This window comes from Bos grunniens, chromosome 6 (genome assembly GCF_055505025.1).
Source record: "Bos grunniens cultivar Pamir isolate PY7600 chromosome 6, Bosgru_T2T1.0, whole genome shotgun sequence".
NCBI classification, from domain to species: Eukaryota; Metazoa; Chordata; class Mammalia; order Artiodactyla; family Bovidae; genus Bos; species Bos grunniens.
In genome coordinates this window covers 92,851,354-92,865,204 of record NC_141170.1, presented here as the reverse complement: position 1 = coordinate 92,865,204, position 13,851 = coordinate 92,851,354, and the positions used below count along the sequence as shown (strand labels likewise).

The 13,851-nt window shown below is 39.6% G+C and overlaps 1 protein-coding gene across 2 annotated transcripts in view; it reads right to left on the bottom strand.

Moving 5' to 3' along the window:
- The window catches only part of METAP1 (methionyl aminopeptidase 1), a 54,768-nt gene that overhangs the window by 29,936 nt on the left and 10,981 nt on the right, over positions 1–13,851 (bottom strand). For both annotated transcript variants that reach the window (XM_086406695.1, XM_086406696.1), the window contains exon 2: positions 4,837–4,888. In XM_086406695.1, coding sequence (XP_086262821.1) covers positions 4,837–4,888 — 52 coding nt within the window. The remainder of the gene's footprint in view (positions 1–4,836; positions 4,889–13,851) is intronic.

Genomic DNA, 13,851 nt, shown 5'->3' with positions numbered 1-13,851 from the left:
GATAAGGGGAGGGAATAATCAATCAAAAGTTACTGAAAATTCATTAGAAATATAAGAACCAAAGACCCCAGGTTAGTTAATAAACCCAGGTTAGTTAATAATATATAATGCTGCATTAACTGAAATGCACCTAAAATCTTTTTCACACAGAACATACCCTCAATGGTATCTGAGCACACTGCTCTATCTACAAACTAAAATAGAACTACTAACCTGAGACTTTAAACAGCAGGAATTCAAATCCCTCCCACACCAAGTAACAGCCTATATACTTCTCAATGTATACCAATCTTTTCCTGATTACTGTTATGCTCTCACAGGTTTTAAAAGTCAGGCTTCAAATAATTTTAGGGAAAAAACTCCCCTTTAAGTGATCTATCTAAAATACAAAATGGGAGAATAGATACTTTAAGCCAAAGAGGAATGGTGAAATGAGTGAAGGTGGTCAAAAGGTACAAAAATCCAGTCATGTGGTCAGTCAGTCCTGGGAATATAATGTACAGCATGGTGACTAAAGTTATCAACAACAACAGAGAAAGATAATCTAGTCTCATTTTCTCATTTTACAGATGAAGGAACGGGGGAATTTTGGTTCACATGGGCAGAGAAATGTGGAAATGCTGCTTACTAGTAGAGTATTCTCTCCACAAAGCACGTGGTCAACTTAGGCGTGAAAGACCCTTGATGTGCAATTGACAAGAATGCAAAAATACAACCAATCCATTCACATTATTTTGGAAGAAAATATAATTATAATAGTACATATGAAGTAAAAGAATAGAAAAGAATAAGAAGAGAAAAGAGAAAGAAAAGCTCTACTACGCTACTGAATTTTAGGTATTTTTCTCCCCTATGAAGCTCAAGAAAGCCTCTGTGAATGCTAATGTCAATAGGAAAGCTGTTTTTCATTCCAGGACAAAAATGGAACCTATTCATTGCCACTGGGGTTAAACATTATAGTGACGTGAAAGTAAAGTCGTTCAGTTGTGTCCAACTCTTAGCGACCCCATGGACTGTAGCCCACTAGGCTCCTCCATCCATGGAATTTTCCAGAAAAGAGTACTGCAGTGGGTTGCCATTTCTTTCTCCAGAGGATCTTCCTGACCCAGGGATCGAACCCGGGTCTCCTGCACTGCAGACAAACACTTTACCGTCAGAGCCACCAGGGAAGCCCCCAAACATTATAGAAAATAGTTTTAAATGCAGGCCTGATAACCTGCTTTGGCTGTGATAGCACCAAGTGCTTCTGTCTGAATTATGAAGCTCAAGAATAATTTTCACCAGAAATATAGCACAGAATAGCAATCAAGATGCAGGCTTTTTGCTTTAACATATTCCAAGGGAGAATGCAGGGAAAAGGAAGGATGTAAAACCTTTCAAAGCTTCCTACTGATCTGGATTCTGAACTGTCCACAATCAATTTTCAAGAGAATTCAAAGCAGACCTCAAACAAGCATTATAACCCAAAAGCTAGCTAGACAAGAATGACATATGGCAAGTTCTTTTCTAATCTCTAGGTGTAATTTACTTAGGGAAAGTCATTCTTCCAAAATAAATTAAACTATTTAAGGATAAATTTGATCTAAGCCCCTAAGTCCTAGACACGTAACAGAAATCCAATAAACAGAAATTGGACTGGGGGTTGGTAACAAAACTGCACATTAACTGCTCTTCTCACAAAGACTGTGAAAGCATAGGCCAGCAAAAAAAACACCTGTAAGTTGTCTCTCAAACATCACCATGCAACAGGGCCAGGTAAGCTGCAGGTGGTGTCGGAGAGAACCCGATTCGTACAAGGTCAGATCTCAAGTATTACACATCACATTCTTCTTTCTCTAAAACACGTGGCCTCCTCCAGTCAGATTTCACAAAAAACTGCCCGTATCTAAGCTCTGCCTGGGACAGAATTTTCTGACCACAATCCTGACTCAGTTCTCCCGATAAATGGCTGCTGAGCACTTACTAATTACTGCCCATTTAACCCTCACAAGAAACCCATGATTTCGGTAGTTTGGAGGTGAGGCTTAGGGTAATCCATGCTCACAAAGCCTGCTGCAACCAGTTCTGAAATATTACCTAACCTCTTCCCTGTACAATCCAAAACTCAAGCACACTAGCTTGGAAGGGCAGAAGAGTAGAAGAAAAAGTATTATTTAGAGGTGGTTGGTTTGTTCTGGCTGTGCCACGTGGCTTGTGGGGATCTTAGTTCCCCAGCCAGGGACTGAACATCAGCCACAGCAGCGAAAGCACTGTGTCCAGCTGGACCACCAGAGAATTCCCATAGAGATGCTCTTTTTTTAAGTGAGTTTTTATACCACATTTTTGGCTATTCAAAAGACACTTGTCAAACACATCCACCCTTTTACTTTAGGAAAATTGGCGACAAAGAAAGTGTGTTAGTGGTAAGTGTAAAAGTGTATACTAATACAGTATTGAGATGTGAAGTGCTACAACTTACACAGATCAGACCAAAGGCAAATGCTAATACTACGTAAACTCTGGCAGTAGGTATGCATAGGAAAAATGCACTCAAGCATCAGCATTAAAGCCATTGTAACATCAGGCTTTCCAAGATGTTACAGCCAAGTGGTCTTCTTCCCTAGGACACAAGAAAAATAAATGTTGCTCTTTAACTCACATTTGGAACTTTCCTAAGGCCTCATTAACTTCTGCAACCAAGAAAACTCCTCCAAGTCCTAACTATTTCATTAGCGAACTCCAGCAAACATTTTCTGAAGAAATAATACCAATACTACACAACCTTTTCCAGAAAAAAGAAGGGGAGGAGACATTTCCCATTTTATGAGTCCAGGATTACTCTAATGCCAGATCCAGTCAAAGATATAAAAGCAAATTACAGACCAATATGCCACATGAACATAAATACGACTCAGTCATCTTTAATTAGAGATCAGTACACAGAACTATTTGCTATGTTATCTCACTATAATTTCTTGGACTAAGGAGCTATCTTTTAAGCCGCTCTGGTTGCTTCCCAGCCCAACCCTAGCTCTTATTTCTTTTTTCCCCTATTCCCTTTCTCAATACTCTCCTTAGCTCTGGAGATCATGTTTCCCCACACCATCCCCTCCTCTAAGACTGTTACCCACTATGGTTATTAGGGTGTGAAAAATACAGGACTGGCCACCTGAGGGCTGACTCTACCCAACACCACCCAAAGGGACCAAGAATATTAGGCTCACCCAGTGAACCTAATCCCATCAGATCCAAGAGGGCACAATCTGAAACACGGCATCATACTAAACTCCAGAGATGTACGTAAAACACAAGTAGTTTCAGTCCAATACAGTAAAAATTACTTCGGGAACACCAGCTGTTTAACTGTCTTGTAGTATAAGTCATAATAAAATAGTCCTATCTTCAGAAACCCAATACTGAAGAAACAAGCACACTTCACTGAGCTGGTAAACACTTGGAGAAGAGACTCAGTTCTTTTAGTAGCATACTCTTTCACCTCAATCCTTCAGTTCCCTATGCTTTACATTCCTGGGTGCCTGCGAGCACGCTAGGTTCTCACTCATGTCCGACTCTTTGTGACCCCATGGACTGTAGCTCACCAGGCTTCTCTGTCCATGGGATTCTTAAGGCAAGAATACTGGAGTGGGTTGCCATGCCTTCCTCCAGAAGTTCCTGGGTAAAAAATGTTAATAATTGGCTCAAAGAGCTCTAAAATTACCTAACACATCTGATGCACAGTATTTAAAGTATGAGTAAATAAAATAAAGTGGCATATTTAAACCTATCTCTACCCTTTGAGGTAACAAATCCTGTCATTTATGTTTTTTTAAACTCATTTACTCACAATCACTTTTCCTCATCTCTAACCATATTTCCTCCCACAATAGCCTTAGCACTTCGACTAAATGCAGACTTCACTTCTATAACCACAGAATGTCTTTTTAAATTTTTATTTCCTTTTCCTTCAAATGGTGGTTAAATTGATCTCAATGAGATTTTGAAGGTATATAAATATAAAACAATCTACCAAACTTTACCAAATCAGCAAATTCCTTAAAAATATAAAGTAGATGAACTAAAAATACCAAAATCAGTTAAGTTGAAAAAGAAACCTTATACCAAGAACCATGTACCATCTGCCAGTCCTTCATCCATGAGGATGGCAATGCTATAAGAACAAAAAGCCCTTGTCAATTTTCAAGTAATTGTGATGAGTTGTCTTGAGCTAGCCACCCTAAAGGCTTAAATTTATAGGATGAGTTGCCAAAGCAGGAAAGATGACTTGAATCAGTGATAGATCAGTGTGGCTGACAGCAATAGCTAAAAAAGTAGCCAATAGTTTCACTTTGTGGTGTTTCACAAAGGAACTTCAAAAAAGAAAATTAAACATCAGGCTACAGGTAATAACATTAAAACACCAAAAAAACAAAGTGATACAATTCTGAGTTAGACAAAGCAATTGAAATGGACACTACACAAAAACAAAAGCAATCTGATTAAATGGAGCTCCTGCGCCCCTGCCTGCAACACGCAAATGCTTGAAGTACAGGACAGAGTGGGCGCCAGATGCCAAGATCAGGACATTCTCTGGTACTGGTCAAGCCAATCCAACTATCGTAGCAACCATCTCGCGTTTTCATGGTACATATGCAATAAAACATTAACAAAGGTATTACTCAGTCACATTTTACTTACATGATTGAACACCACAAAGCACAAAATTGCCCTAATTCTAGCTTCTGGGATTATATACTGTCAGACCATTCAAACACACACTTACAGAGGTGTAAGAATTCTTGTCTACTGCAAGAAGTCACTTCTATGAAAAACAGTATAGAGATGCGTAACTTTACTTACTTGCTTTCTTATGCAGTAACTTGTGAGTTGCCCAACTTCCTTTAAAACATTCCTAAAAAGAACAAACATGAAAATCAGTGTCACCTTCCTTAACTGGAAACATTTTAGTCATTGTTATATTTCAATTTTATGTTACCAAATTATTTTGAAGTATTTGAAAAGAACCCTGAACCAATGGAGCAATCACACACTGCTGCTGCTGCTGCTGCTGAAGTCGCTTCAGTCGTGTCCGACTCTGTGCGACCCAACCCCATAGACGGCAGCCCACCAGGCTCCCCCATCCCTGGGATTCTCCAGGCAAGAACACTGGAGTGGGTTGCCATTTCCTACTCCAAAGCATGAAAGTGAAAAGTGAAAGTGAAAACGCTCAGTCATATCCAACTCTTAGCGACCCCATGGACTACAGCCTACCAGGCTCCTCTGTCCATGGGATAGTCCAGACAAGAGTACTGGAGTGGGGTGCCATTGCCTTCTCTGAATCACACACTAGGAGGAAAAAAAAAATGAGGAAAAATTTACAGATTCCTCCATGATTTATAGTAGTTTGATTCCCAGTTCATCATCTATCACTATTATGTTAGTATATCCCAACACAGATAACCATTTTTAAAATGAATTTTATGTTCTACAGACAATGCAGTAGTTTTAAATGCTTGTTCAGGGCTATATATAATATCTTATATGTCCAAATATTCAAATGCAGTTTGAGACTGGAAACTGAACATCTTTAATGTTTAATGATACCATCTAGGCTGAGTATTCATTTCACTGTATCAATTCCTATAGTGCAATACTTGACTTTTTCAGACCACCGAATCCTTTGAGAATCTTGGGAAAGTAACCATTCTTCTCCACAGGAAAAAATGTATCTATGCACATATAATGTACAGAGTGCCCTGCAGATATAACATGCACTGTATATTGATACTGGAGAAGGAAATGGATGAATGAATGGACGTGTATGCATATGTTTATATGTACACAGGTGCTGGGCATTCAGTAGTAAACAATATAGGTCCATTGGAGACAAATATTACATGGCTAATTACACGATTAAATACATAGTTTAATCCTAAGGAAGCCTACGGGCTTCCTTGATGGCGCAGATGGTAAAAAATCTGTCTGTAACACAGGAAACCCAGGTTCGCTCCCTGGGTCCGCAAAATCTCCTGGAGGAGGAAATGGCGACCCACTCCAGTATTCTTGTCTGGACACTTCCGTGGACAGAGGAGCCTGGTGGGCTACAGTCCATGGGGTCACAGAGAGTCAGACACAACTGAGCGACTAACACTTTCACTTTCCTAAGTCCTAAGGGCTAAAAAGTAAAATACACAGAAGAGGTAGAACACAAGAACTAAATACAGAGGCAGGGGTCAGATCACACTGAAGAGTCTGCTCTATTCTAATGATAACGGAAGCCATGAAAGGGTTTTAAACAAAAGAACAACCTGATAACTTGGTTATGCATCCCTGATCTCCATCAACAAAACCAAAATTAAAACTCCTGTTAGTACACAGAATGGTTCTGAAGAATTCCAAAACACTGGCTTTTAATACAGGCAATCCTTGCTATGCATAGTAGTATAGAACCATTAAAAACCATTGTACAATCTGTAACCATAAAAAGCAACCTTCAAAATCAACCAGAAAATTGTTTCATGATCTTTAAAACTTTTTGCCAAAACATTAAAAACTCTCTTACTCTAGGTTATAATGTACAGGAAACTCGAAAAATTTGTTTAGTATACTGTAATTTAAAACATTAGATATGTTGAAAATTAGAGTACTTTACTTTTTTATTCAAAAACTTATCAGATGTACGGCAGAAACCAACACAATACTGTAAAACATTATCTTTCAATTAAAAATAAATAAGATGTTGAAAAAAAACTGATCAGGACTAATCTAAACCTGTGTGCCTTCTTCTCACTGAATAACTCAGCAGATGGAGTGAGCATCTTTTTCATGCTTGGTATACTTTCTAGGTTTGCAACAGCTTCCAAATTGTATTCTTTGTACTTTCAATACCTCTGAGAGTTCCTTTAATGTAAAGTTTTTATTGATGTTCCTTCCCTGAAGACATTATTGATTCCTTTCATCACAATCATTTTCCTCATTTATAATAACCAGCCTGTTTCTGAGTTCCTCTGACTGCATGCCTAGAGTCTCTAGAATGGTGGGCATTCATTCGGTCAACATCCCCACAGCCAGCTATTTCTTCTACAATTCCATTTATGTTCCACTTAGGTTTCACATCCAGCAGTAACACCTAGCATTTCTTTGTTGCATTTTCTTCTTAGCCAATTCCTTTTTTCAAATGATTCATTTTTGTAAAGTGTCATATAAGTTTATCACTGGAGAACAAGAAAGCTAGGCAACTACAGGCTCTGCTGTCTACAAGAGAACCAAGTGACAGATGCCCAGGGACCAATCACTGACAGGCTTTGAAAAAAGTAGAGGGGCCAGTCGCTCACTAATCAAGATGCAGGGCTGTGATTTCCAAGGTCATCTGAGGAATGAATAGCTAGCGGTAAAGTCTCATGTACTTCACGTCATTACCTGTGTGGTTGGGAGACTGGTTTTAACTAATCTGTGGTAACTAAATTTATGCACATCAAAATTACAAAATAAGATCTTCCTTTATATAATTGGCAACCTGATACAACCTATTTATAAAGCTTTTCTAAATAGGTTATGTGAACAAAATACTTTTGCCTCACCCAGCATCTTTTTTTACCCTCACAGAAGCTGACGCATATTTCCTTAAATAAAATAACATCTCTATCCCAACTGATTCAATTTAGAGAACACAGAAGTTTACATACCAATTTAAATCAAGAAAGGGAGGGGGAAAGATCATCAGAGAGGAGAGGTAAAAGAAGCATTTAAAATGTTACAAAAAATCCACCGCCTGCTTATTACTAAGGATAATACATACTTCATAAAGGGCTTATAAGTAGGAACAACTTAAAACTCACATGATTTTCTAAACCAAGTTTCAGGCAATGGCAAAAATCATGGACTTTGAGGTCAGACCTGTACCTTAGCTTGATCACTTATAAGTTGTACAACATAGAGGAAAAAATCTTAATATCTTTAAGTCCCACTTTCCTCAACTGTAACATAGGGAAAACTGTGTAAAAATGTGTGGTCAATAACAAGTGCTCAATTCTAATTATTATCCATTTTATTATTTTTAAAAGCAATTTAAATTTGGAATTTGAAAAGATGGTACACCTATATACCTTCAATGTGTGCATCAACCCTGCCCTGAATTCTTAGCTGATGAAAACTTACGGCCATTAGGCAGCTAGTGATGACTGTGGGCTTTGTAGCTAATGAGCATCACCATTCCGGCTTCCCTCATGGCTCAGTCGGTAAAGAATCCGCCCACAGTACGGGAGACCTGGGTTTGACCCTGGATTGGGAAGATTCCCTGGAGGAGGGCATGGCAACCCACTCCAGTCTTCTTGCCTGGAGAATCCCAGGAGGAGGCTGGCGGGCTACAGTCCATGGGGTCTCAGAGTCAAAAACAACTGAGCGACTAGGTACAGCCCAGCACCACTGTTCAGGGAACCTGCACATCACGGAAGGGGATCCAAGAGTGGGAACAACCTCAAGTTTGAACAGACTTTCCGGCCAAAGCAGCAAAGAACACCAAGAACAACAAACAGCGTGCCAGTTCAAGGGGTGTGAGCACAACCTGTGACTAACCTTGGGCAGAGTTATACGCTATGCAGATGCAAAAGCAAATAGGAAGGCAGGTTTGGGTTTGTTTTGTTTTGTTTTGTTTTGTTTTTTTAAATTTAAAAAACACTGAGCTTGGGAACTCCCTGGTGGTCCAGTGGTTAGGACTCAGCGCTTTCACCGCCGTGGGTCAGGTTCCATTCCTGGCCAGGGATCTAAGATCCTACCAGCTAGGCGGCATGGCCACAGAATAGCACTGAGCAGAGACATCAGGAGCCACGCTGCAAAGGAGACAAAAGTCAGACTCATGGACTTCGTGGAGCTCGGAGGAACCACTGAGCTGGCGATGAGTTTACCATCCTCCCCCACCAAAATCACCAGGAGTAACATGGAGGTGAGCACCAGGGCACACAGAGTGGTCCAGAAGCCTTCCAATTCTGGCTCAAGGAACAGAAAAGGCAACCCCTAGTGCTCAGAGTACAGCCCACCTTCTCTTCTCGTCCCTGTCCTCTCACACCCCAAACCCCAAGTGAACCCAAAACATGAGCGTGTAGGAACCAAAGTGCTGAGCAGGAGGTATCTCTTTCATCAGTAAAGCTGCAGTCCAGATAGGATGGGGCCAAACCCCTTTACTTTCTTCTGTCTGTGTCCTCCTATCATTTGGCCCAGACAAAGGCACAGTTGTGACATACAGCAAAGGTAGGTACCTACAACCCCAGCTTTCTGGCCAGAGGACCAAAAACGAGAATTCCCAAGGAAGGAGCTCCCTAAAATGACCCCATCACGTTGTTCATAATACGAACTACTGATGTGTGTGAGAACAGAACTAGCAGAGACCATCATTCAGGTCTCAGGGACAGGTGTGAATGGCGCTGCAGAGGCTTTGAAAACTGCACGGACACTGGAACCAAAGAAGGCAGGTCAGGACTTGCAGGCTGAACCTAACCAGATGAGTTAGTGGCCAGCTAAAACTCAAAATATCAACATTCTCCACAAGATTTAAACAAGACTCGAGATTTCATAATATGCAAAACTTCCCACAGGATACAATCTAAAATTATCCAGCATATAAAGAACCAAGACAATCTCAATTTATAAGGGAAGTGAGTCAACAGACACCAGTGCTAAGCTGACACCAATGTTGGCATTAACTGACAGAATTTAAAGCAGCTATTATTAAAACGCTCCAACAATCAACCAAAAACACTCTTATACCAATGGGAAAAAAGAAAATATTCCCAAAGATATACAGAAAAACCAAATGAAAATTATAAAACCGAAAAATACAATAGCTAAGCTTCCCTGGTGGCTAAGCTGATGAAGAATCTGCCTGCAATGCAGGAGACCTGGGTTCCGTCCCTGGGTTGGGAAGATACCCTGGAGGAGGGAAAGGCTACCCACTCCAGTATTCTTGCCTGAAGAATTCCATGGATAGAGGAGCCTGGCAGGCTACAGCCCAAGGGGTTACCAAGAAAGAGTCAGACCCGACTGACTAAACACAGCAGCAGCATCCAGTAGCATAATGGAGATGACAGGAAAAATTCAGTGAACTTAAAAGACCAAAGAAACTATCCCATTTGAACACAGAAAAGATTAAAAAAATAATAAAAATAAAAAACAGAGCCTCAGGACCAGTATGACAATAACAAAGAAAATTACTAAGGATAAAGAGGAAAATTACGTAATGATTTTTTTAAAAGGTCAAATAACTAAGATGATATAACAGTTTAAATTGTATATATCCACAGAGCTTCAAAATACATAAAGCAGAAGGTAACAAAAGTGCAAGATGAAACAAAAATCCACAATACGGTTGGAAACAAAAATCAACCACCACTCATAATAAAAACTCTCAGTAAAATAGAAGAGAATTTCCTCAGCTTGATAAAGATTATCTACAAAACGTCTACAGGTTACAGCAAGCCCCCTATATACAAACAAGTTCCGTTCCAAGAGCAGGTTTGTGAGTCCAATAGTTAGCGCAAGCACCCAATTAACACAATCAGCTATGCAGTACTGTACTGTAATAGGATTATAATACTTTTCACACAAATAATACATAAAAAAAAAACAAAAACAAAAAATGCAAAAAAATCATTTCTAATCTTATAGCACAGTACCTTGAAAAGTACAGTAGTACAGAACAACAGCTGGCACACAGGGGCGGGCACTGAGTAAACGCGCAACAAGAGTTACTGACAAGGAGGCAGCGGCGGCGAGAGACGGCAGAGCGGAACGGTCGCCAGCAGCAGCACGGAGGGCAGCTGCAATTTCACTCATGCTTGACACGGATGGCACAGGTTCTGGCTCCTTGATGTTTTCAGTTCTATCTACTCTCTTAAAACTACAATCCAGCAATGTCTAGGCAGTATCTCTTTTTTTTCCTATCACAGACAAGCCGGAACACTGGACAGCATTTTGCAACCTTCATGTACCGTTCTTCGTTTGGGTCCTATGCCTCAAAAACTAACAGCGCCTCCTCAAATAAAGAAAATCCCCTTGCCATTTCCCATGTTGTGAATCTCTTTGGTTCTTCAATTACTTCTTCCTCTTGTCTCTCTTGGTCCTTTCTCTGGGCCTCCGATTCCATCAGGTCTTCATTAGTAACCTCCTGATGTTGCATGGCAACAGTACTTTACAGTAAAGTAAACAAAAGCACAGCCTCGTGTGGAGGACGCATGTGACAATGTACACCAGACACATGAATTTAAACACAAGTGGACGTGCAAACATACGTTCATATCTTTTAAAGTTTGCAACTCTCCAAGGTTCGTATGTAGGGGGACTTACTACACAGAAAGCTAAGTGAATGGAGTTGTACAAGGAAGGAAAAGTAATTATACCGTAACAATAATACATAATACTTATGTAGAGCCTACTATGTGCTAGTCACTATTCCAACTACTTTACATATGTTAAGTCCTAAGAATCCTATGAAGTAGATACTATATATACAGTACTCATTTTACTGATGAGAAAAGTTGAGCCACACTAAATGACCTACCTGCCCAAGGTCACACAACTATTAAGTGGCAAGTAGACTACATGACTCAAAACCACTTTACAAGTCAGAAGAGAGCCACATGGCATGTGAGGAGTATAACTGCCAAACTCTCTTCCTCCATCACAGGAAACCTAGTGACAAGGCCTAAACCAAATAATCAAGACAGAGAAATACACCATGTCTTTTAGAGATATGGAATTGAATGCCAAAATAATCAGTTTAAAGTGGTGGAAAGAAAACCAAATTCTGGGGATATAACGTACAACACGATGAGTATAGCTAACAATATTGTATATTTGAAAGTTGTTTAAAAAGTTCTCATCACAAGGGAAAAAAACTGAAACTGTGAGGTGATGAATAATAACTGAACTTATTGTGGTAACTGTTTCACAAAGTATACAATATCTAATTATTATGTTGTATACCTTAATGGGCTCCCCTAGTGGCTCAGTAGTAAAAAGAATCCGCCTGCCAATGCAGAGGACCTGGGTTCAATCCCTGGGTTGGGAAGATCCCCTGGAGAAGGATATGGCAACCCACTCCAGTAAGAATCCCATGGACAGAGGAGCCTGGCGGGTTACAGTCCATGGGGTCACAAAGAGTCGGACACGACTTAGTGACTGTACAACAATACCTTAAACTTATTCAATGTTCTGTCGATTTCTCAGTAACAATTGAAAAACTAACACCAGGTTAAGAGATACCTGGTATTAGAATATTTGTTTCTAAGCCATATGCATGTGTTTTCAAGAATCAAAGCCATATTGAATACATAATAACTGGCATAATCTCTAAAATGTCCAGTGCACATATATTTAAGTTCCTTTTCTACAGCCAGTATTTTAAGCTGAATGCCGTTTTCCAGCTGCAGGAAGATTCTCTCTAAAAGACAAATTGTTTTCTGAGTTAAGGCATCTTGTCACTTAAAGTAGATTTAAACCAATTAATACAGCATTAAGGCAATGTGTTTATACTTTCTGCTCACAGTGTGACCAACTGGACAGCCTACTCTTTGCTCCACAACTGGGTATCCCCCCAGTGGCCAAAATACACAGCTCGTCTCTTTCAACCTCTTCCTGGGGGACGTCACCTTATGGTGAACAAGGCTTGTCAGGCAAGCATCAGCAAAGACAATCATGTTATTCTTTCTTTTCTCATCAATCTCACATCCTTCCTAATGTTGTCGTTCTTGTGACTCACCTCTTACAGTGGGCACATCTAAACATTCAGCATTATTTGTTGACTGTTCCAAGTTTCTCCATTCAGAAGGTAATGTTATTTACAACATGACAACATCCAAAAATTCAATCATCAAATCTTCTTGAATTTTAAATAAACAAAGAATTTTTTATTCTAATTGCAAATGCATACCATCTGGAGTGTATCAGAGTAGGTGCCAAGTTTTTCTTTTTACCCCTACTGATCACAGAACTCTTGTAAAAAGAAATCTAGAACTCTTTAGTATTTAAACAGAAAAAGAGGGGCTCTGACTGGGACAGGAGCAGGAGGTGGTACCACTCTGACCTATGCCCAATTTCATACATATCTTATCTTTCAAAGCAATTAAGCTTCAATAATCAGATGCCTTCCTCCTCTCCATTCAAATCATACTTTCCTTCAAGAGTTCAGAAGATAACAACAAATGATTTTAAATACAACGTTTTCTGTAAAACTCCTCCTGTTCCCCAGTGAGAAATGACACATCCTCTAAACCCTTTAGCATGTACTGCCTCTACAATTCAATTAATAATCTATTTCATGGTGATCTCTCTTAATTTGATTCTCTAATAAACTGTGAACCAACTAAAAGCAATGTAAGTTTTTTAAAGGAACCATATTTCAAAATGATTCTCCTTGATTGTCACTTCATACTGGGGAAAGTAAAAAGCCCAAGATGATGTGCAAAGACCAACAGTTAAGTTTTGGTTCCCACCATAAGTATTCATGGTAAACTATTTTCTTTTCATATCTACTCTAAAAAGTCACAGCTATGGAAAAACTGCCAAGATTTAGAAATAACCCTCCTTGATTCTATTTCGGGGCGGGGGGGGGGGGTGGGGATTAACAAGATTATCAACTTACTCCTAAAAAAGCAGAACATGTTTTACATTTTTCAGACTACCTGGTGTTCTAAAGCTTACAGTGCACTGGATCAATGTCAAACCATGTCAATTTCTCTCCCAATTAAAATTTCAATGTAGCTATCATCAACCATTAATAAACATGCTGAAATTCATCACATTCACTGAAAAGCAGCTATTCAAATAAATAGCCCTGTATTTTCCTCAGAGGATTTCAGAGTGTTTTGTACTTGGTTTGTGAGA